Below are 24,941 nucleotides of genomic sequence, written 5' to 3'. Positions count from 1 at the left end.
AGTTGACGGGAATCGCGCAAGGCTGCCAATGGCGATGATTTTTTTCAAATTTTTTGCGCAATTTAGTACACGATAAGTAGGATTTGATATTGTCTTTATTGATTACAAAATTAGGCCGATAAAAAATCACGCGAATTAATAAAAAAAAAGTAATATTTTTCACTCCATCATGTTTTTTTAAATTGAACGTTTTTTGATTTAAAAAATAGAACTATATCGTAATACCGTTCTTGCATTCGAATGATTTAAAAAGTAACAATTTTCCTTTAAACTTGGTCAAACGCAAAAAATATCATCGCGAAAAACCAGTAACCACCGAGCATTCCAAAATTCAAATCAACTATTGGCAAACCTGCGGCTCCCTTATTCCGATGTATTTCGGAACGCCCTCTCCGTAACGGCTCTGCAACGGACAACGGTCCATTCCATTCTTTAACAGTTTAACCGATCGGCAGAGGCCAGCGAAGCCGCGCACGGATGAGTTTGCGATCACTCTCGAGCCCGACCAACACACGCGTCAAGCATAGCGCACACACTACAGTCGTCCAGAGAGCGAAGTCGAGACTCGAGCATCTGAGCATCTCCTCGAGCGAGAAAGAGAGAGAGAGAGACAATATACACACCACCGAACTATACTCGCTCGCAGGCTGTTCTTCCGAGGAGGACATGGCCGAGCATCGTTTCGCCGAGAACCTTCGCGTCAAGTGAGAGAAAATCGAGCTGCGAGTGAGTGCGTTTTTTCCCCTCGCACGAGAAAACTAGCTGCATCATAGCCGTTCGTCACACACGGGGCGACGGAGACGTGCGATAAGTACCGGAAGACGAAGAGACGACGAGAGAGTTTTTATTGGATAGGAAAAGTACCGCCAGAGCAGCGCGACGGAACAGCAGCAGCACAGCAGCACAACGAGGAGTCGCCGAGGAGCCGTCGACGCCCGGCCGTCGAAATCGGCGAAGACGAGGCGACCGACTCCGACGAACCCCATGAGCTCCATTCACTTCGTCGTCCATCCCTTACCGGGGACGGACGACCAGCTCAACGACAGGTAACGTTTTGCCCCTGTAGTAGCGTTTCCGGGACATAAAGCCTATGCGCTGCGCTGTGTGTTTTCGCTAGCGTGCCTGCATATATATATATATATATATATATATATATGTATCATTATGCATGCCTGTATATATGTATATACGCGTGTGTGTGTGTGCGTGTGTGCTTGGGTATACGCTCTCCTCGCGTGCGGAGAGTCGAGGAACCCACTGTCTCCATGCGCTATCTCGCGTGTGCGATGATGGCCTCGTCGGGTGAGAGTCGGTAGTTTTGCAGGTTCTCGCTGTCCCTTGTTCCGTGGAGCTGGCTGACAATGATTTTTCAAGGATGGCATGTAGGCAGTGGTCACATGTCATCGATGGCCTATGCCAGTGTCTGCTGCTTATCAGTTTTCGATGATGACACCAGTCGTGCAATTTGCTTGACGTACTGTGCTGGCTCCTTATGATTCATGTTCCGTTGCACCAATTGTGCAAATCTTGCTTTATTTTACTATGAAAGTTGAGCTGGTTCTGCTCTGTTTACCTTTGTTGACGAATAGGGCAATTAGTGCTGAGCAGCACTCGAGCATTTTTACATTCTTATATGTTTGGTATAAAGTTTTGCCGAATGCGATAAAAGACTTGAACAGCTTTGATTGAGCTAGTTTTTACTTCAATGCTCCCATTGTGCTTTGTAAAGTAATCAATATGTAGTAATGTTTGTTGATTTTTCCATTGATTTGCACTGAACAACTATTAAGTTATTATGTATAATGTATTTCATTTCGATAGCAAATGGTTATGCCTATTCATATCAAGGAGCACATGATAACCCGTTTTTTGTTCATAAACATAGGTTTAGTTCTCTAACCTAACTGACATAATACTGCTTTGAATAAAATCAATACAAACGTTAAATAATACACAGATATTAAGTTTTTTCAATGCTGTTATTAGATATTATATAGAAAATATATCAAATTGAAAATGAGTAGTTTTTAATAACTTTTTCACTATTATTTTAGATTTTGCTTAAATTTATTGCAATTAGTTAGCCATTAGCCATAACCTTTTACTAACAGTGGGTGTATATTTTTGATTATGATGTAATGCACTCTTGAAAAAATTCTAAGAGCAATAATTTCAGACCCCAAATTAATGCACAATCATTAACTCAACTAGTTTTAGTATAAACAGTCAATTTGAAATTTTAACTGGTTTACTATTCACCAACATGATGTGGCATTCTGTTGGCGCAAAATGTTTCCACTCTCAATTAGGCATCACTTATTAATTATTTCATTTTATTAAGCAACAATTCTACTCTTTTATTAACAAATTGTCAATATTTTCAGATTGAAGGAGGTTGCAGAAAAAATCAACAGATATGGATTTGTCACACCACCAGCCCTCAATGGGCTCAAATCAACAGTTAAACGGATTGTTGTTGGACCAACACACATTGGCTTGCTTATGGATGATAACAGAATTTGCCGTGTGGCGTACACAGTTCTATATGACAGATTGGATTTGCGAAAAAGCGAACCAAGCAGAAAGTAAGCATGTCATTTAAATAGTTGAAACAAGTTGTGCAATTCTTATTAGTTTATCTCACGACAAGTTGATGAATTGCAAATTTCGTTTTTCTAACGTCTCCAACGTCGAAGCGGCGAGAATGAATGAAATTATCACCTGTATAAAATTCGTATCGCAATAATCTCAACATTAAAACGACCGTGAAATCGTCATCATCACCTCTCAATGAAAATCGCCCCGCTATAATCAAAACCTCTCTGCTCCCCAGCACAACTAAAAGTCACGTGGGCAACTCGTCCTCGGCACCGAGTGGCAGCAGCAACACCGGTGGCGGCAGTAGCGGAGCCGGTGGTAGCGGCACCGGAGGAAGCGGAGGAGGCGGCAGCGGTAGCCGCGCCGGCATCTCGCGCTCTCGCGCCCGTATAATGCGCAACAGTTCAGCTATTCGTGGTGGCGGTAGCGGTGGAAGTGGTGCCGGAGGTGGTAGTGGTAGTGCAGCCGGAAATGGACGTATCGGACCACCCGGTGTCATCATGGGTGGAAGCAGCAGCAGCAGCTCCAGACCGATAGTCTCGGTACCCGCGCCGTTTGTACCCGAGGATCTTATTTCACAGGTGAGATTATTTATAAACTTCATACGATTGAAGCATTTCGTTTTACTATGAAAGAATTCATTGTATTTGTTGTTATGTAAATTCGGGGTAAAAGTATTACGGGCTCGTGTTATGCAAAAGCTATAACGCTTTTTGGAATAATATTGAGTTATTAAACAGTTTCTAATATTATATAATTGTATTTTTTTGTTCGAATAGGCTCAAGTGGTGTTACAAGGCAAAAGCCGTAATTTGATTATGCGCGAACTCCAGCGTACGAATTTGGATGTAAATTTAGCAGTAAATAATTTGCTATCAAGAGATGACGAGGAAGGAGATGATGCGGAAGACGCGGCTGACAGTTACGTACCGGAGGACCTTATATCATTGTTAGATGGAGGATTTAGTAATGAGCATTCAGTTATCATTGATGCCGACTCTATGTTTCCGGAGGATGTATTCGGTTATCCAGGAATGAGAAAGTAAGTGGACTTCATTTTACGAAACATAGTTTGAAACAAAATACGTTAACTAACTCTCGATGCTTATCTTTTAGCCGTGTCAGTTCATCACGAAGACTTGGAAATGACCGCGACAGTGAGCGATCAACAGAACGTGACAGAGATCGGGACAGTTTCAGTCGTTGGAGGGATCGTCAGTACTACGGACCACGTCGTTGGCTGGAAACTGCTTTAAAAGATTCTTGGGACAAGGATCCAGGTAAGATGATAACTATAAAAAGCAGCCTTTCAGCAAAAACTTAACTTTTGAGTATGTGATCGGTTATGCAATTTCTTCCTACTTTTACTTTGCACTAATTAATCAATTAGAATCTTAAATGAGATATTCAAATATTTCGAGTCTTCTTTGTTTCCACCTTAAGTTAAGCGCTCCTATAGATTAAGCGTAAATCATAAATCATCTGGGTTTCAAGTCCCTTGAAAATAATTGTTGAGCTATTAAAAAATGTTTTAATAGCTCAGGGTTCATATTTTCTTTTCAATTTAGATATCAAAAAGAAAGAGCTGGCGTCTCAGAGTCCACTGTGGATATCAGAAGAGCTCGAGTGGTGGAACGAGCGCAGCGAACCGGCGCCTCGGTTCGTTCAGATAGCTGCCCTTTACAGCGAGCTGATCGCTATCTCGTCTACGGGTCAACTGTATCAGTGGCGATGGTCCGATGCTGAGCCATTCAAGCATCCAGATGTAAGTATCATTCACTTTGTTCTGTCATTATCACGTGGCTGATAACTTTTGCAGCAGTTGCTGTTTCTGATAAGAAAGCGCACATAGTTAGAATCATAGTTGAATCATGGAATCAAAGTTAATCAGCTGCATATAAAAAAATATTCGATATTTACATCTAGCGAGTATCTTCAATTGATTTTACTTTTTTTACTTTTCAGAATCCGAACATTCACCATCCTAAAACTATAGCCTTAAATTTGGCCGGTGAGAAAATTGTAAACGTATCTGCGACAGCAATCCGCTGCTCCGTAAGCACCGAGAGCGGCAAAGTGGCAACCTGGCTGGACGAACTGTTGGGACACGTTGCCTCCAGATTGGAGCATCCGGCTCAGGCGTTCACTGAATTTACATTAGATAAAATTGTCTCGCTCCACACCTGTGCGCTTTACACCGTCGCCCGATTGGAGAGCGGAGCACTCTATTGGTGGTCGGTATATTGATTATCCTTCATTTTCATAGATTACTCCATTGATCGAGTAGATTGACTTAATTTATAGTTGAATAACGCATAGTTCAAATATTTACGATACAATATTTGCATTTCTAGGGGTGTGCTGCCATTCGCCCAGCGCATGAAATTATGGGAGAAGTACAAAGCCAAGTCCAGGAAACACAGACCATCTACAGTTGCGTCCGCTGACATAACTTACGGCAGCCACGTGTGCATGAAAAATAGTCCAATTTATCAGGCGGGAGCTATCGGCTTTACAATAGCAAATGGCGTGCCAAAAGTGGGACAACTTCTGTCGGCAGTTTGGAACCTAGACGCCATTTGTCGTTTCAAAATTTTACCGGCCGGCATACTACCGCCCAATGTCGCTACCGATAAGCGTGAAACAAATGGAAATGGATCGTCAAACAGTAGCAGCAAAACGAGCCATAAAGAAACGGCTGATAGGATTGATATGCCGCCTCCACCGTCGCCTGCGTCTAGCACTTGCAGCGACACTGGCAGTATCACGACTAGCCACAGTAAGTTTGAATTTAAAGCAATGCCGAATTATTACTCGACTTTTTTCGGTGATCAATGTTTAATTTTGTGTTATTTCTACAGAACGGCAAAAACGCATGGCGCCAAAAAGTGAAGGAGATGCCGACCGAAAAGACGAAGAAGACTGGCATTTAAAAGATGTAGTTTTCGTAGAAGACGTTAAAACCCTTCCGATAGGAAAAGTAATCAAAGTTGACGGCTGCTATGTGGCAGTTAAATTTTTCTCTAAAGATTTAAAAGAAAAGGAAAAGGAAGCTAAGGACAAAGATTTCAACAATTCCGATTTTAAGGATGCGACGGCCGAAGAGCCAACTAAGCTTTTAGCTGACTGTAGACTTCTCAGGAAGGATGAACTCGTAGTACGCCATTTTTAAAAACTTTTTCAACTGTCTAAATTCATGTTTTTCTAACATTTGTAATTTTTAATTTTTCAGGTAATGAAATCATCGATGAGCTCTCGAGCTCCAGACTGTTTCCAACGCACTCCAAGACGCGTCAATATTGCTGAAGGCTCTAATGAAAATCTCTTGACAATAGCCACTGATGGTCAGGGTATACACGCAATATTGCGCAGTGGAAGTAAATTAAGCTACGTGATATATAATCTCAGTACCGGAAGATATGTTCAAGATTGCTACATTCCATCAGACATTTCATCGTTTTTGGGCCTACAACCGCAAAATATCAGTCTCACCAGTGCCGGGGAGAATACAGAGTGTTCAATGATTTTACGTGATGGCAATAATACTATTTATCCCATCGCAAAAGACTGCGCGGATGCAATTCGCGATCCCAATTGGCTGGATCTCGCACCGGTGCTTTGCGTTGGTGCCTCGACCATTCCCATTCCAAGTATTCCTTCTATGAATCTTAAAAATCAAGTAGCTGTTATCGCCCTTGTGTTTGACAATCTTTTGCTTATGCCTCGAATCTTAAGATGTGACTATGACGGCGTTAAGCAAGTATTCGCCAATTTGGAGCAAGACTTGAGTAAGAATCTTTTTCAGTTAATCATTAGTAAGTAGATGTAAAAATACAAAATTTATTGATGAAATTATTTTATTTCAGAAGCAAATGTAGCTCAAATGCAATCAATTCTCAACGAACGTTGTGACGGCAATCGTAATATTCTTCACGCCTGTATTAACATGTGTGCTCCTACTTCCAACAAAGAAGTTGAGCAAGGCATTGAGCATGAATTGGTGACTAATACCGTAGATACGAATTCCGCTCCGATCGAAGAGCCAATCCCAACATTGAGCTGGCCACCTGAAGCATTTGACAACACTTCAGGCGAAGAAGATTCTTTACTTGGCATCGGAGCCACCAGTATTTCAATGATGAACAAAAGCGCATCTGCCGTAAATAATACTTACATAATAGATTCCGTTGAGAGACGAAACAATGCTTTGCTTATACTGAAATTTATGTGCGAGAGTCCTGTATTAGGTCCACATCTCAAGGAACTGCTTTCTGCGAGAGACGCACAGGGTCAGACCCCTCTCATGCTGGCCGTTTCAGTGCGTGCCTACCACGCGGCTCTTATAGTTCTAGATACAATTCAGCGTGTAGGTAAAGATTTCAAGGACTGCTCATCGATGATTCTTCCTGCTGACGCAAGTCCCGACCTATCCCCTCTTTTCGTCACTTGCTGCAATGACACTTGTAGCTTCACATGGACCGGCGATGAACACATCAATCAGGATATCTTCGAATGCCGCACTTGCGGCCTTACCGGCACACTCTGCTGCTGTACAGAGTGCGCCAGGGTCTGCCATCGCGGACATGATTGTAAACTCAAGCACACCTCGCCCACTGCCTACTGTGACTGCTGGGAGAAGTGCAAGTGCAAAGCTCTCATTGCTGGAAGACAGAGCGCTAGATATGACCTGCTTTGCAGGCTTGTGACAAGTACCGATCTTGCTACCAAAATCAATTCAAGAGGTGAATCAATTTTGCTGTTTCTTGTTCAAACCGTCGGACGTCAATCTGTCGAGCAACGTCAGTTCCGCTCAGCACCGCGTCAGCGCTCGACTTCAGCCAACCGAAAGAATCCAGCCTCTGATAGACTGGGCGCTGACTCAGACATGCCGGATCACGATCTAGAACCACCGCGCTTCAGTCGTCGTGCTCTCGAGCGTTTGCTCAATGACTGGTCGGCGGTACAGTGCACTATCATGTCGGGTGTGCACGAATCCACTAGTGAACAGCTTTTCGGTGACCAGGGTCAGTCTTGCAAACAAAGTGGGACAGCGTTGTTGGATAAATTCACGCACTCGTTGTTGGTGAAGTGCAGTGCTGAGATGCTGGACTGCTTGTTGACTACGCTCATACGCGAGCTTCAGAATGATAGTATTCCTGGGCGACAGGAGGAGGCAATCGTCGTGGCGAGAAGGTTCGTCAGATCTGTTGCCAGGATTTTCGTCATATTTACCATCGAGATGGCTCCTAACACTACTAAGCGAAGAAGGTGAGTTATTAAATCTATTCGAAATTTTTTCATTAGAAATCACTATACTTTTTGGTATTTATGGTTTTAATAACGTATTATTAATTTAATTTTTTCAGTGCAAGCCAGGCATCTCAGCCACTGATGAAGTGTCGCCGAATATTCCAAGCTCTGATCAAACTAGCAGTAGAAGAACTTTGCGAAACTGCCGATTCCTTGATTGCGCCAGTTCGTCTAGGTGTTGCCAGACCAACTGCGCCGTTTACCCTAACAAGTTCTGCCATCGAAGTAATTAATGGTTCAGAAGAACTATTTTCAATCGAGCCGTTGATACCGCATAGTGGTCTTGCCTCACAAAGTCTTGATACTACGCTAACAGCACAAACGGGTAGCAACGGTATAGCTATCGCCAGAGATGTTTCGGCTATGGATGACACTGAACCCGGCGAAGGTATTTTTTTATTTGCTCAATTTTTTTAAATGCAAAAGTATCTATGGCTGGAAAGTGTTGACCATTATTAAATTGATAATAAAAAAAAAATAAAAAAAATCGCTCGGACAGGGACTTGAACCCTGGACCCTCAGATTAAAAGTCTGATGCTCTACCGACTGAGCTACCCAAGCTACGATAGAAAATTTTTGCATGCATATTAAGAACGTGGCGCCATTTATGATATTTTCAACAATATTTTGTAATATTATTAACAAAATTTTTGTATAAACATTTTTATAATTAGTAATGATTGATATGTCTGAGGTGTCTGATGTGTGTATTTTCCAAAAAACGCAATTGAAAGCTTTCATTTTTAATCTAAAACTCTTCTTTATTAATAACAAAAAATACTAACAATAAATAAACAATTTTATTTTACAGAAGTACCAATGGATCTAGACGGTGATATAAGTGAGCAAGAGGAATCTTCCGCTGCCGTAAGCACTCAACCTCTCGGCGAGGTTGATGGAAACGCAGGTGGCGTTGGCGAAGAACCCGCTGGTGATGGCGAATCCGATACTGAGCTCGACTTACTGGTAGAAGCTGAAACAGAGTCTGATTCTGATGACAACCACAGCAACCAAGATGCCGCATCGGCCCAACGCAGTGTACAAACCGGAGCTACTGCCGGCTCAGACGGTGGAATGAACTCGATATTGCTCTATCCAGAGGACGAGTCTGGAGAGTCCAGTCAACAAGAGGACGATGAGAGCGAAGCAGGAGAGACCGATGAGCAAGATACTGAAGAGTTTCAGATTGGTGATGAACAGCTGGAGAGACGCAGGTAGGTGTTGATCTTTGTAAAACTTTATCATGTGTTTCGTACAATGTCTTTAATTTTGTATGCATACTAACTGAATATTATTCCGCCAATACGCATTTCGTAAGAAAATGTTTAATATCATCAAGAATTACATCTCAAAACTAAACTATAAACATTCGAGGCTTCAGCAGCCAATCATTAAACAAACAGAACAAAAATTAACCTTACCACAAATACATTTTTTGAATCCACAAGAAATGTATTCCGTTCTAGTGGATCAACTGGCCATTCTCACCGTAACAACCTGGCGCCCGTCTCGATGCAATGGGCCATTCGCAATCGTGAGTCGAGCACCCGAACTGCTGGACTACGTGTCGCGGGTGGAAACAACCTCGTCTTCATCGATCCGTCATCTCTGAGACGTTCAACAGCCACTTCGGCGGTCGCTGCAGTTCAAGAACCTATTACCATGGGCACCACTGCCAGCTGTTTAGCTCGAGCTTTTGGAATTGTTATTAGACAGATCGCCGATCTACTGACCATGATGCAAGACTACAAAGTGGTTGCACCCGCCCTGCCCAGAACTCTAGAAGTTACTTTCTTCGATGCTATCAGTCTTCAGGTACATATAGTGCTTTAATTTCCTCTATGAATGTTGAATGAGACTATTTGAATGCTATATCTTTCAAATATTTTTTACAGATGTACTTGGAAGAACACCTTAAGCCAACCTGGGACTGGTTACTAACAGTAATGGATGCCACTGAAGCCCAGTTGCGTTTCGGTGTCTCATTAACTCGTAGCGCCGATCCTACCCATCCAGAGCACCCGTTGAATAGCGCTCCATCCCTCTCGGGTGGCAATTTTACTGGTCTTCTAAACTCTGCTGCTTTGTCTCTGTCACTTCAGAATAACGGCACTGGTCGCAGTGCCCGTAGCGGCATCACTACTACTTCTAATATTTCGACAACTCAAGGATCGACGAGATTGACCGTTGGATTTACTGGAGTTGGCGAAACTTCTCGCAGCAGTAGAGAACGTGAGTGAGATTTTCTAGCGTTAAAAGAAAGCATTGTAATAGCTTGAGCTTTATTAATTCTGCATTCAATTATTTTATTGTAGGTGGAGATGCACACTCGGCAAGACGCGAATTTTTATCATACTGCCTGTCCCTTATGCGAGCTCACAATGGAGAACATAGAGACAGTTTACCTGTATTAGATGTGTCGGCCTTACGCCATGTTGCTTACGTTTTTGATGCACTGGTATACTACATGAGATCGTTGTCCGAACCAATTTCATCAAGAGGAGAATCGCAGAAAGAAACTACCGATACCACTTGGAACGATCAGGTGAGGCATATTTCAACAAGAACTTTTATCAGATATCTTAAATAAAGCATGCCCCGTTAAAACAAAAACTAATCTTGTTTTTCATTCAGGATGAAAATGATAACGAGGAAGGAGACGATGAAACTCTGCACGCTAACGCTTCAATGGAGACAGATTCTGATTATCCAGATCTTTTGAACATCCCATGTGCTTCAGCCAGTGGCAGCGGTTTATTATCCGGTGGTCCTCAGAGCAACAGCGGCAGTGCTGCCAAGGGCCGCAAACACCCATTCCTCCAACGCTCAGACTCGACGCTTTGCCTTGGCTGCCCTCCGCTTGACCCCTTCGACACAGTCATGTCCGAAGCTTTGCCTCTAGCTGATCAACCACATCTGTTGCAACCTCATTCGCGTCGCGAGGATCTCTTTGGGGTCCCTCGACAGTCACCTGGCACTACAGCAAGTGGATCTGGGGCTAATGTACTTGAAGGTCTTCCCACGAGACTAGGACTTTCGACGAGAACCGCTGAGGGTAGTCTTAACTCGTCAACGCTAATCTTGGGACAAATCGAGCAGATTGTTAGGAATAGTTGCTCCACAAGTGCAGCTGTGGATAGAAGGAATGCTAATGCTGGACGAAGTGATGCTGGTGAACCAGGACCAAGTAAAAAAACGTATAATCAGACAAACGAACAGAGCCAGTCAACTGTTGCAGTGGTCGAACAGCAGACCGACAGAGCACCTATCATAGTTTCGCCTAACAACCAACCCATGGAGATGGAGAGCAATAGTAACAGCAGCAGTAGTCCTCCAAAATCTGGTAGTAGTAAAGATGTTCAGTGCAAAGCCGAGCGCAGTGTCATAGTTCGTGCCGGCAGCAGCAGTAGTGGGAGCTGTTCTTCAGAAAACAGTATAAATAAACAATCGAACGTCGTCGTCCCGGAAGTCATAGTAAGCGGAGTGCAGACCGATTCTCAGACGGTCGGTGCGAATGAAGAAGTTGTCGACCTTGCCACTACACCTACCGCATCTCAAGAAATATCGGCCCACGAAACAGTCGAGGGTAGTAACAGCAACAGCAGTAGTCAATCCGCACCGTCAGCTCCAGATCCTCCACAGCAGCAACATCAAGCCCCGTCAACGCCTGCTCGCGCCCAGGTTTCGAACATTGGCACTAAGATCTCGCACAACATTCTTCTGGGCAGGTGGAGACTGTCCCTTGACTTATTTGGGCGGGTTTTTATGGAAGACGTAGGTTTGGAGGCTGGAAGCATTGTTTCTGAACTCGGTGGGTTTCCCGTCAAGGAGGCAAAATTCCGCAGAGACATGGAGAAGCTCAGGAGTTCGCAACAGAAAGATATTACGTTGTCAAAAGTAAGTTTTGCAATCAAGTTTTATCTTATGAGATATCTTGTATGACTAGTAATCGGATGGCTGTAAACGAAATTTGTTTTTCTAGGTGGAACGCGACAGGACGCAACTTCTTGTTCAGACGATGAAAGAATTGAATACACAGTATAATCTGTATAATAGAAGAGCATCTAATACGCCACCTTTAGCTGTAAATCGTGTTAAGGTCACATTTAAAGACGAACCTGGAGAGGGTTCGGGTGTCGCGCGAGGTTTTTATACGGCGATAGCAGAGGTAAGTACCAGTCTATTATTGGCAGATTTTTGGATTGTTGTTAATGCTACATTTTTTGAATTATTTTGCAGGCGCTGTTGGCTAATGAAAAACTACCGCCACTAGAGGCAGCACAAGTAGGCTCAAAATACACACAGTACAACGTTTTACAAAAACTCAAAATCAGAGAACGCGACCGAGATCTTCGTAGACAAGTAAGAAAATGCCTTCTTGATATTTTGTCAAAGAGTTTTTAAGCAGCTTTAAAAAGAAAATGTGTACTTTTTAGAATCCCCGTTCGTCTGGTAAATGCCGCGAATCCCGACGAGCTCTATCGTTCGAGGCTCGCTCGTTCCACCCATCGACGTCACTCGAGGGCAGCTCCTCCAATTCTGGTAACTCCTCGTCCACGGCTCACCCACCACTTTTTGTTCACGCCAACAACGACCATTTGACGATGCATCAGCAACAGCTAGGCGATCGGTTGTACCCGAAAGTCTACGCGCTGCGACCAACTCACGCCGAGAAAATCACGGGTATGCTGTTGGAAATGAATCCAGCGCAACTGCTTATGTTGCTGGCGTCGGAGGAGTCTCTCAGACAAAAAGTCGAGGAGGCATTCGAGCTCATACAAAGTCACAATCAGGATTTGGCCAGTGAGGCACTTCTTGATCTCGATGTTTTCAGTTTGACCGAACGCTGTGGTGCTACTAAGAAAAAACAATTAGGTAAGTCATGTGAAATTTGTTTAGAGATTGGGATGTTAAACAAAAAATATTAATAACATTTTTCTCTAACATTAGAGAGTTCGATTATCGATGATACGGAGGATAACGCACCGCTGTTTTATGCACCCGGAAAGCGAGGATTTTACACGCCTAGGCAGGGAAGAGGAAGCTACGAAAGACTAAACGCTTTTAGGAATGTCGGACGATTGATAGGCTTGTGTTTGCTTCAGAACGAGCTTTGTCCAATATTTTTAAATCGACATGTACTCAAATATATATTGGCTAGGCCTATAAGGTTCCACGATCTTGCATTTTTCGATGCCGTCATTTACGAAAGTCTTCGGCAACTAGTGGTAGACGCTGAGACCAAGGACAGCAGCAATTTGTTCCAGTTAGATCTTACGTTTAGGTAAGTTACTTAGGAATAGCCGAATACGTAAAATTCTATACGTGAATCTATAATAAATTTCTTTGCCTTTGCAGCATTGACTTGTGTCCCGAGGAAGGTGGCGGTTCGATCGAACTTGTACCGAACGGTCGCGATATAGAGGTAACGGCCGGTAATGTCTACGACTATGTGCGCAAATACGCTGAAGTGCGCATGATCAAGGTGCAAGAAAAGGCACTCGAAGCAATGCGAGAAGGAGTCTTTGACGTGTTGCCTGAAGGTGCACTCGATGGCCTTACATCCGAAGATCTGCGACTCCTTCTCAATGGCGTGGGTGATATTAATGTTTCGGTGCTTATCTCATATACGTCATTTAACGACGAGTCCGGCGAACCTACGGACAGGCTCGTCAAGTTCAAGCGTTGGTTATGGTCTATCGTCGAAAAAATGTCACACGTTGAAAGACAAGATTTGGTAAGTAAATAAGTAACATTAAGCTACTTTAATTCGTACTTTCAAAAAAGTTACAATTTGTGGGATCGTAACAATTAAAATAATCTTTCATAGGTGTACTTCTGGACGGGTTCACCGGCGTTACCAGCCAGCGAGGATGGCTTCCAGCCAATGCCCAGCGTCACGATCCGACCAGCCGACGATGCTCATCTGCCTACGGCTAACACCTGCATATCGCGCCTCTACGTTCCCCTGTACAGCTCGCGTCACGTGTTACGTCACAAACTGCTGCTCGCCATCAAGACGAAAAACTTTGGCTTCGTCTGAAGAGATGAAGCGATGATCCTCGCTCTCTCGGCCCTCATCCCTTACAAGCCTATGAATTACCCTTCACATGATCCCATATGAACACAAGGGAACTTGCAAATTTTTGAGTCTCCTTTTAATCGGTGGATATCGTTACAAGAGACAAGTTTTACTCGATGTTTTTGTTGCCCTGAGAGATTTTCAGAGTCAAAAGTTGAGAATTTAACGCGTACTCTCCTATGCCTGGGGACCATAAAATAACGCGAGGAAATCAAGAATGGCGATAAGAAATTGAACGAAACATTGAAAATAAGGAACTATACAATATCTTACGATCGTAAATGTGTAATGATAATATGAAAGATATATAAATATTATATTTCTTGTATAAATATCAAGTAAGATAAAAAACGATTAAAATCGTTTCTTATCGCCATATCTTCTTAGGCTACGTTGGTCTTCGAGTTGATATAATATGCAATTTTTAAATCTATCCATAACTTTCCTCGATCGTTTATTATTTGAAGAAAATTACAAGTGTTAAGGTTCGTTTTGTAAACGTTTCATTTCGATAACTATTCATCGATTAAATGATTAAGTTCGAAATGGCAAACGTTGCAAGTTCCCAAATATCCTCTCGTCTTCGGAATGGAAAACAAAAGAAAAAGAAACGAACGTGGAGGAACGCATACACACATGATAAAATGAGGTTACACGTTGTTATCTTACTTTCTTTAGCTTTCTTCCTAGGAAAAGTTTATAACATTTATAAATTTATAAAGTGTAATTATTGAACATTATTGCTCTTCAAAAACCGTATACGTTGTACGGTAAATCGCTTCTCGTCTGAATATTAAGGTTTTAAGTTTAAAGAAAAGTGTCATATTTAGCCTTTATATATAGTGGCCCGGAGTAATAAAATTTTCGCAAAAATCAAAAGGGATTTATTCCAAGTGGATCTAAAGTCTCTGCTTTCATCTGGTTTTTCAAAATATACCTATAATCGGTTTAAGGTGGACGCCGTACATTTTTGTTCTATCGATGTTTCTATTTTTCTTTAATACTTGGATAAGATATTATTGTTATTATAACGAATATGCAGTCTTTAGGATACAATACTAAGTAAATCATTTCTATTGTTTCGTTTTTGAGAGAAATTTGTACTTGTATGAGCTTTAATATTGTATTATAAAAATTGTAGGTCTGATCTTTAATCAAAAACAAAATAAAGAAAATGATTTTACTCGCAGACGCCGAATCATCAATTTATTTTACATTGTATTAGTTTAAGTTATATTTTCTAAATTTATTATAGAATATATATATATATAAATAAAATAAAAATTACTGTTATCCTTCATTTGACATTTCAAGTCTCAAACCCTAATTCTGCAATCAATAATTTTGCGGATGATCATAGGTCCTTGATTACTTATAAATCATCACTCACAAAAGTTGAAAGACTGCACGTTCGTTGAAATAATAGCAACACTCAAAGTGAATAGAAAAATTGAAATGTTGGTAATAAAGGACCGGACAGCATTCCGGTAAATTTATCACATTATGAAAATAAAGTAAAACTTGGTGATTTTTTACAATTAAAAATTTTTATTAGGCGTGTAATAATGTAACATAAGATGTAAACAGGATGCGAATTTTTTTCGAAAGCATTTCGCGTACATATCGGGAGCAAATAAGCGTTTGCTCGCGCAATGATTTTTATTATTACTTATGTTACGCACCATCCTATAAAAGGAAAATAGCTCTACACAAGCAAGGTGTAGCTAAAATACGAAAACGTCATTGGAATTTCAAATAAATGCATGACTCAATGCAAGAACTAAAAAAATGAATTGAATCATTCGACGATAATTTTGAGTTTCTCATTTTTCTTCTTTTATACATTACATACGGAATCCTAGGTTTCTTTGGAGTTTTTGTTTCAAGAAAATTCGCGTTTGTAACTTTGATTTCATAAACGGATTTCGTGTCTACTTAAGGCTTTGGTATTTTTTCTAATCTTGTTTAAATCGGGTGTTTTTGTTGTCTCTTTCGTTTGTTGTAGCCAATGTTGATTCATGGTAGAGTCGATGGTACGATATTAATAATGGGGATTTGGCTTCTAGCTGCCTTATTACTTTTTTAATTTTTAATTGTATTGAAAAAATCGCTTCACTCATTCTGTGTCCATGGTTTACAGTAAAAAAGTAAAGCATTTTCACTTACTTTTAAATTCGCAATTCTTCTTTTTTTTTGCTGACTCGCAGCGAGAGCTTTTTCTTCTTTTATTACATTAAAAAGACAAAACAAAAATAATAATAAAAAACAGTGTTTAATTGAAAATCGGAAGTTTTTTACACAATACTCGAATTATGTAATTCCATTTTTTCTTTCTTGCCTATAAACGATAAACTGAAACAGTAAAAAATAATCTACGCACGTTGTATCATTTAATTCGTTCGGTCTGTCGTCCTTTTTTCACTGTGGTGCTTAATTCTTTCATTCGTATTTTTTTTTTATTTAAAAAAAGAGAGAGAAAGAAAAAAACAGAGGAAAACTCACTAACGCGCTATTATGTATAATATAATAAATCTCATTATTTATAAATTTCTAAAAATCGTAAAGTTATATACAATAATTATATTATCCATTATGTACTTCGACGAGGGGTATTTTTTTTCGATGAGAAACTTATGTACAAGCGGTTACCTATTGACCACTTCCCGCATTGTTGTTGGGATGACTTAGCTGAGCCAAGGTTTCAGGAGTGGCGTGAGCCTTTAAGATCGAGTTCTCCGCCTCTAGCTGATTTATGCGATCCATCAGCTCGGCTATCCTTTCCTTTAGCACCTCGACTTCTTCACGTACAGCGAACATCAGATGACTCTTCACCAAATCCTGCGAGCACAAACGTATCGAAATTTTACTTTAGTGTGATGTTTTATTAATATTGATATAAACATATTACATTTGTAGACAAATCGTAAGCTAAGTAATCTGAAATTTTTATTTGAAACGTGTAAGGGATGCAAAAGTTGACGGCGATGACCAATTCCTTTTAATAATAATTGTTAGATGAACATTTCAAGAATTTTTTACGAATCTATAGGTTTCTAAGTAACTTGATATGTAGCATATAATATGAACATTGCGAATTTTTTTACGTATTTATATGATTTTTATTTTTTTTTTTAATACTGCGAATATTTACTATAGAAGAATTTTATTAGTTTTAATTCTCAAACTACTTTTAAATAGATACTTATATACTTTAAATATATCACACTTTTATATTGAAAATTATGAAAAATGGGCAATCGACTCTTGCATCTCAGCATAATAATTTTATTCTCGTGTTTCATTACTAAGACAACACGTAATGACGATTTTGGATCGATAAAAATGAGAGTTTCAGATAGATTATACTGCATTCTTATTCAGAAAATAAAAAAGGCGATATTGCATGTTACAGATATGTTACTATTTTTGATTCACAAAATTATAAATAAAGACTTTGTGAAACAAAAATGTTGATATTCTTTAATAATCTGAATAATGCAATCTTAATCTCCTAAAAAATTACGTGAAAGCTTTAATTTTTTTTCAAATGAGCGATACCCATCGCAAGACAATTTTCATTACTATAATTAGAAAGTAAAACGATGGTTACAAATACATGTTGATCCGAATATTAAAAGTTTATTTTACGCACAAATCATCATGTAATATAAAGTTTGATGTTATAGTTTTATCGAAGTGAAGTTGTATATTAAAAAAATATCAGAACCTTGTAAGAAGATACTTCGAAGAAAAAATACAGTAGTCAAATTTTTCTGTTGCATAATAGTTTAAGAATATCAAAATCTATCAATAGTCGTACAAGGTATCACTCGAATAATAATAGAAAACATGCACCCACAGCTGCTTAGAAGCGTAGTAAAGATTAAGTACTTACCATAGCTTGCTCGATTTTATTGTCGATTGCTACGGCACTTGTCCCCGACATACTGTAAATTAAACAAATTACAATCAATTGTCATTTCTATTGCTAAGTACCTTCAAGGGAGAAGCAAAAATCGTTGTATTACCGATTGAGTCAAGTATCACAAAATATGAAAAATTTTGATATCTGTACAAATTACTCTATAGATAATAGTCGTTTAGGTATTTTGTGTGAAATAATATATAAGTTTTCAAACCAGTAGCTCATGATTTCAACTAATCGGTGGCACTGAAATTCGCAAATGTTGAAAAAACTTGTAAAGTGACTGAATATTTAAAGAATGTATATTAACTTTCAAGTTGTATAATTTTTATGAGTTAAAATAAAAAATAAACTACAAAAATAACAGCGAGCATTTTGTTATATATGATCGAACCACGTCATCTTGTATATGGTATTATTTAACTCGTAGAAATGTACCTTTCGTTATCTTCGTGGGCTTGGTGGTCATCTGTGTTCTGTGTAACCTCGGCGAGCGACTCTTGGAGCGCGACGTCGGTGGCCACGGTCTGGCCAGCTGTTGTCCCAGCTACCACCATCCCCGACATGGAGTCCTGCTCCTGGTCGGACGGCTGCTGCTGCTGCGGCGGTGGCTGTTGCTGTTGGTGAAACGCTATATTACCCTGCTGCATACCACCGACCATCTGCACAGAGGCACCGGTTGTTGCGCCGGTCGCCGCCTGCTGCTGCGGAGGTCCTGGCTGCATTTGTCCGGATGGTGCCATCACCTAGAATAGATTGGTAATAGATTCAAAGTTATAATTTTTTACAACATAGCCATGGCTTTAAGAAATTTCAACAGCATTTCTTGGTATAATCACCTGCGACTGCGGTTGCAGCTGTGGGGGCTGCTGTTGCTGCTGAGGCGGTGCTGCACTAGGCTGAGGAACTTTGTGAATATTCTGCATGCCCTGCATCCCCTGCATCGCGGCTATCGGCTCAGAGATCTGTGTCTGCTGCGGCTGCGGCTGTGACGTTGGCGGCTGCTGCTGCTGTTGCTGCTGAGGCACGAGAATACTCGGGGCTTGAGAAGTCTGAGACGCGACTGAGGTAACGACACTCTGGCCCTGCGGCGGTATCGTCTGGCCTTGCGAATTCACCGGAACGTACGTCGTCTCTTCGCTTGGGTGTGCGATATTTTGCTGTGACTGCTGTGGTGCTGCCACGTTGCTATTGGCTTGCGTAACAGGACTGAAAAGTGTACATTATGTTTAGTTATCTGAACTCATTATCCTAAGAAGATAGCACCTCGAATGTAATTCAAGTCAAAGGAGCCGTACCATCCCTGTTGCGTGAGTATCGAAATAGAGCCCTGAGGCATACTCTGCGTCTGTCCCAGATTGTTCGGATGAGTTGACTGCAGATTGGTCGGTAACGTAGCACCTTGAGCAGTCGTTTGCTGCTGTTGCTGTTGCTGAGGCTGCGGTCCCGTTTGAGACGCCGACGACTGAAAGTACTGCGGAGGCACCTGCTGCTGTTGCTGTGCCGGTACAGCATAGCCTCCGGCGCCTATCGACGGATGTTGCTGCTGCTGCTGCTGTTGCTGAGGCGGCTGCACTTCTTGGTGCAGAGGCCCATTTGCATCGATGCTTATACCTTTGTCGTCGACGACCTGTTGCTGCTGTTTGTTCACTGAGTCTGGAACAACGATGCCGGCGTCCGTCACACCGTACGATATACAGACCTCGTTCGGGTCGGACACCTTGGGTGTGCTTATAGCCGTCGGCTGATTCACCGACGTATGGTCCAGGTAGTCCATGCATGTCCATCGTCCGCGTTTAAACGGCTCTGTGCTTTCGATTTTTACTACTTTAAACCTTTCATTCCTTCCTGCAATTGGAAATAGACACAGCAGATGAGATCCGTTGAAGGGGTTTATGAAATTCTAAAATTCGTAATAAAAAACAAGTGAGTATTTACCGTGAGAATGAACTTCTCTAAGATCAGCATCCTGTTTGGCGTTGCTCGACAACAAGTTGATAATATTGTTGTCGGTGACGGAGGTGATGTCGAGAGTATTGATGTTACTGTCGTTGGTCGAGTTATTGGCGTTGTTCGCCTCGGAGGAGGGTACAATCGCAAGGCCGTATTGCGAGCTCGTGGGTATGACTGGTGCGGTACTCAAGGCGGCGTTACTCGCATTGAAGAACACGTCGTCCTTCGAGAAGGTGTCCTCGGAGTAGCTCGGCGTTTCGATATCGGTTATCCGCGAATGCTCGATGCTGTTATCCTCGGTGTGGGACTCGTCGAGATCGTCGTTCGAGTCTTCGCCAGTATCGTTGCTCATCCGACAGCCAACCGTGACGCTGGTTATTTGAAAGGACGAGGTCTTCTTGGTGCGACATTGAGCGGCGTTGTTCGGCGTGATGGGCGTCGAATTGCCGCTCGGGATCGGCATCGAGCTCAACGACTGGCCGTGATGGTGATGGATTTTACCTACAATCATGGTTAAATTGAGATTAATTTTTCGTCTCACGACGAGTTCTTTACTCGAGTTTTCTCGCTTGTGTTGTCGATTTCTGAAAATGCGGTACGATGTTTAATCTTGCTGACTTGGCAATACCGCTGAGGATTAAAGTATCAATACCGGAATCGCCGCGGCCAAGTGTTTACGCTTTCTTTAAAAAACAAACGCGAATTTTCACATGTTCGAAGGAGGAAAAGTTTACCTCGCATCCGTCAAGTAGCAACAGTCGAATGTGGCAAGATGCGTCGCATGTCTAAGAGCGATTTCACTGCAGTCCTACTTTCGATAATTCTCAATAAATATACGATCTTGAACAATAATTCAATCAACCGTAAAAATGCACTAGTATAATTTTTTGTCGATACTCACGCGGAGGCGAAAAACAAATTCCTCTCCTCAATTTTACAATAATAATCAATAACACAGCAATCGATCAAACTCGAGCGACATTTCTTTCGCGCGAATCTCACCAGGACTGTCGATAATAGGCTCGCCAAGCCGTATCGTCTCGGTGGTGGTGCGGTGTACCGGCGCGGAGATCTTGCGTGCAGGCATCTGTCCGGAGCCGTCAGCCGGCTTACTGAGCTGTGTAGTCGTCGTCGTCGGCTTCCTAAGGACATTGTCCGCCATCTCGGCCCAGACCTTCGACGCTCCTTAGTAAGCGACGTTCCAGTTTCGATACACCTGCTGCTGCTTCGTACACCCGCAACGACTTTCGGCTGGAGCGCATAGTAGACATGACATCTCGCCCCGAAGATGATTCACCGCAACTGCGGCGCTTCGGCGTCGACGACCCCGATGATATCCTCAGAGGACGGTCCAGTTTCCTGCGCAGAAAGAAGAAACGTTGGTTAATCGGATCATTGTTTTTTTTTCGTTTTACGGTTTGATTGGGGGGGGGGGGGTAGAGATTGGGACGGATTAGCAGTATTGACGCGATGTGGTTTGAATAGTGATTGTTGGGAGGAGGTAGTTGAAAAGTGCTATCAGGGCAATCAATCAATTGAAAGCTATGATTCATACGTATAACTTGTAATGTGAATCACATACAATAAATCATTTACATAAGAGTTAGGTCTAATTAACTGTAAACTTCTGCGTATTGTAATTCTGGCAAAGCCCTTGGTCAGATTCAATGCTCGTATGAAAATTAAGTTCCTGGACGTTAATGCAAATCGTTTAATGTTAAAATCAGGATATGTATTTAGTAAAACCGTTTATATGCAAATCACTCTGACTTCTGGTTGCAATCCACAATGCTAATATGGATGAGAAAAAAACTAATGGTTTCTGTGAATTCTTATGTAAAAGTTATATCACATTTGACAAATGTTTTACGAGGATACGCAGATCGAATCTAGCTGATATCACACATATATCTACGAATTTTAAAGATTAACTTAGTGATATTACTTTATGAGGGTTACAGAGTGGAATATAAGATTGATAGATATCACTCGTATAGCAACTAATCAAAATACGTTAACAGAAGGTGGATAATAGAATAAAAAATATAAAGTACATTAAACAAATATTTGACCAACTAATTGAATACTGCCCGAGATTTTTAAAGCTAGTTAAAATAAATATTAGTAAAGTACACAATCAAAGGATCTAGGTTGATTTTTGAAGTTCACAGTAAAACATAACCTCACTTTTGATCCAGAACTGAAACCATCGTGTCTCACGATTAATACATCTTTCACTTCATTTGGCAAAATAAAAATAAAACTAAAACTAGACACATACAAATCTTAAAGAACAACAGAGAACAGCACTGTTTACACAATTACACCATAATGAAAATTTCTATGAGTACGAAGAATGGAATGCACGAAATTCTTTGGAACTTTCTAAAATATAGTTACTCATCCAGAGAATTCCAAGTTTTTTTTTCCTCCTAGAATAAGTCTGGATCATTTCTGCAGAGCCACAGTAGCCATATAATCTCAATGTCTAGCGTTAATTGACCACAAAAAATCATCACCATCCACAATTTAATGACATTTCAGCTTTGAAAAGCCACAGGCTCAACCACAAAATAACCTATTTGTCTCAACACTTTGAACTTCATTATACACTGTACAAGTCTGCATAGCAACCAAATCCAACATATGAAAGTACACAGTCAATGGTGCCCGACACAGGACAATCAGCCAGTAATTACCCTTTGACATTACGGGCACCTTTTCAAGTGGAAAAAAGAGTAGTCCTTAAAAAGTAAATTCGCAAAAGCATCCTACATGAACGAAACTTGCTACCAAGACCCATCCTTATGGAACTACTGTAATCCTACATCCCTCGATCGATTCTATCTCACTCTCTCACCTACATCCTATCCAGTCGAGGGGAACCTGTCTCCAAGTCTCGAAAGCTGGCCTCGCACCTCATTCAATAAGCTCGGCCAATTGAACCATTTAGAGCAAGCACACATCAGCGAGCTTACGGTACATCCTGCAAGACAATGGGACACCCACACATCAGGCCAACAAAAGGAAGGATGGAGAGAACAGACAAAAAAGAGAGAGAGAGAGAGAGAGAGAGAGAGAGAGTGAGGAGGAGCAGCAGTATACGAGAAAAGAAAACCTGTCCAACCTGAGCAGCAGCTCCTCGTGCGCGTCTCGGCGCAGTGATAGCGAACGTGATTTGAAAATCGATGTTTTCCTGTGACGACGAGCAGTGAGTAATAACATTAATTCCGGCGCTCTACAGTGCACTGCCCCTCTCTCTCTCTCTCTCTCTCTCTCGCTCTCCCACACACGTAGAAACTGTAGAGAGAGAGAAAGAGAGTGAGAAAGAGCGATTGACTTACCCTTCCTAAGCCGAACTGTCCGCAACGTGTGTGAGTGTGGTGTGTTGAGAGAGCTCTCCGTCTCTGTGTGTGTGTGGGTGTCCCTCTGTAGACGGCCGAGGTGGACACAGAGCTCTATCCCTCGGCTAACCTGCCTACGGCTGCACTACGGGCTTGACAGTTGGCCAGCATTTCACGTAGTCGGGCCAGCAGCAGCGCGAGAGACGACACGATGACTTCCTCCTCTCCGTCCTTGTCGCGACGACTGCTCTCTCGGCTCTCCGAAAAATCGTTCTCTCTCTCTCTCTCTCACTCACTTCTCCTCCTCCTGCTGCGGCGGCTGACGTCCTTCACATGTGTAGTACGTGTGTACGTGTGCTGTATACACACGCGTCGCGTCTACCCGTGTACATACACATATATATATATGTGTGTGTATATATATATATATAATCGTCGCTGCTGCTGCTGAGTGCCGTCCTCTCTCCTGGCGTCTGTGATATATGTATATATAGGTATAGAGGAGACGTGCGGTTGTTATATATCGGCGGACGGTCCCCGGAATCCGATGATACGACTGCCCCTGCCCCTGCGCGATGACCCGCTCCACATTACTCTTTCTCTTTCTCTCTCGCTCTTCTTATACTCTATATAGGTATATACAACTCCGTACACTGTGTCTCTCTTTTTTGTCGCCTATACTTTTACGTATATAGGCTTTATTAAAACCGCGAACGCGCGAGTCCGATGTATAAGCGGCCGTATATACTCCAGCCGGCGAGGACGCACTGTATTACACCGTCGCGGAATCTATACTCCCTCTCCACACGAATTTTGAGGTTATGTCCGCGCGCTCTCTCTCTCTCTCTCTCGTCGCCCCTCTTTGCAGAGTGGCGGATGGAGTTTAAAAATGGCCGCGCGCCGGAGACAAGAGAGAGCCGATGATGCCGAGAGGTCAAAAAATTCTACGGAGCCGACCAGAGAGTGAGAGAGACAGACAGAGAGAACAGCAGGCTGATGCCTGTTGTTGGGTGTAGGAGGTGTGGAGAGATGTGTATAATGTGTGTTGAGTCGAGCGAATATGGGACGAGTGGCGGACTCTTGCGACTGTGGCGGCTACACTTTGACAGGATGGATTTGAGGATTTCCGAATAAGTAGTCCTAGGCGCTGAGCACTTGTCGTCGGACTTGAATGGCCAGTGGATCACCAAGGTTATTTCTATGTATTTTTGCCTCCTGAACGCGAATTTCGAGGGTGGAATGCCCAAAAGTGTTGAATATTATTTCAACCCAGAAAACATTTTTTTTAGATTCTTTATATAATTCTAAATCGAAAATGTTCTTATAAGATTTTCTGAAAAAGGCTTTGTCTTCGAGTAAAAGAGTATTGAAATCCGGTCAAAATCGCGATTTTTTTCTCAAATTTATCAAAATTGATCAATTTTTAGTATTCTTTTACTAGAAAACAAAGCCTTTTTCAGAAAATCTTATAAGAACATTTTCGATTTAGAATTATATAAAGAATCTAAAAAAATGTTTTCTCGGTTGAAATAACATAATTTAGTTGAATTTTAACAATTAATTTGTTAATAACAAATTACCTGACCACTTTTGGACATTCCACCCTCGAAATTCGTGTTCAGGAGGCAAAAATACATAGAAATAACCTTGGTGATCCACTGGCCATGCAAGTCCGACGAAAAGTGCTCAGCGCCTAGACTAAAGAGGATTTTGGGTTAGGCTGCGTTTA

At 41.7% G+C, this 24,941-nt stretch overlaps 2 protein-coding genes and 1 non-coding gene across 12 annotated transcripts; 1 reads left to right on the top strand and 2 right to left on the bottom strand.

The window, feature by feature from the left end:
- Positions 1–85: 85 nt before the first annotated feature.
- Positions 86–15,720, top strand: LOC100121725 (E3 ubiquitin-protein ligase UBR5). 6 transcript variants are annotated; one of them, XM_032599328.1, is made up of 23 exons: positions 86–1,046; positions 2,385–2,585; positions 2,834–3,179; positions 3,378–3,640; positions 3,715–3,878; positions 4,167–4,363; positions 4,564–4,832; positions 4,953–5,377; positions 5,460–5,752; positions 5,831–6,386; positions 6,465–7,866; positions 7,965–8,296; positions 8,720–9,122; positions 9,357–9,723; positions 9,804–10,140; positions 10,224–10,453; positions 10,543–11,805; positions 11,891–12,076; positions 12,148–12,270; positions 12,345–12,783; positions 12,859–13,192; positions 13,267–13,645; positions 13,739–15,720. In XM_032599328.1, exons 1-23 carry the CDS (start codon positions 985–987, stop codon positions 13,949–13,951), a joined length of 8,784 nt encoding a protein of 2,927 aa, XP_032455219.1. In that variant the 5' UTR covers positions 86–984; the 3' UTR covers positions 13,952–15,720. The 6 variants fall into 6 exon arrangements, with proteins under 6 accessions (XP_032455219.1, XP_001605335.2, XP_016845319.1 ...); XM_001605285.6 differs by having other exon boundaries at positions 5,460–5,755; positions 9,375–9,723; XM_016989830.3 differs by having other exon boundaries at positions 5,460–5,755.
- TRNAK-UUU lies at positions 8,397–8,469 on the bottom strand. Its single transcript has one exon. It is a non-coding gene; the product is annotated as a tRNA-Lys (tRNA).
- On the bottom strand, positions 15,516–24,245 carry LOC100121744 (protein bunched, class 2/F/G isoform). Of its 5 annotated transcripts, XM_031930775.2 has the most exons (10): positions 23,213–24,245; positions 22,996–23,064; positions 22,729–22,854; positions 20,871–21,227; positions 19,854–20,369; positions 19,214–19,763; positions 18,755–19,124; positions 18,354–18,661; positions 17,886–17,937; positions 15,516–16,828 (listed from the first exon to the last, which is right to left on the bottom strand). In XM_031930775.2, the coding sequence occupies exons 4-10, from the start codon at positions 21,028–21,030 to the stop codon at positions 16,640–16,642; spliced, it is 2,145 nt and encodes a 714-aa protein (XP_031786635.1). In that variant the 5' UTR covers positions 21,031–21,227; positions 22,729–22,854; positions 22,996–23,064; positions 23,213–24,245; the 3' UTR covers positions 15,516–16,639. The 5 variants fall into 5 exon arrangements, with proteins under 5 accessions (XP_031786635.1, XP_016845321.1, XP_031786636.1 ...); XM_016989832.3 differs by lacking the exon at positions 22,729–22,854; XM_031930776.2 differs by lacking the exon at positions 22,996–23,064.
- Positions 24,246–24,941: the final 696 nt, after the last annotated feature.

Source organism: Nasonia vitripennis, chromosome 4 (genome assembly GCF_009193385.2).
Source record: "Nasonia vitripennis strain AsymCx chromosome 4, Nvit_psr_1.1, whole genome shotgun sequence".
Taxonomy (NCBI): domain Eukaryota; kingdom Metazoa; phylum Arthropoda; class Insecta; order Hymenoptera; family Pteromalidae; genus Nasonia; species Nasonia vitripennis.
Note: the sequence above shows the minus strand (reverse complement) of the source record. Positions and strands in the feature narration are given on the sequence as shown.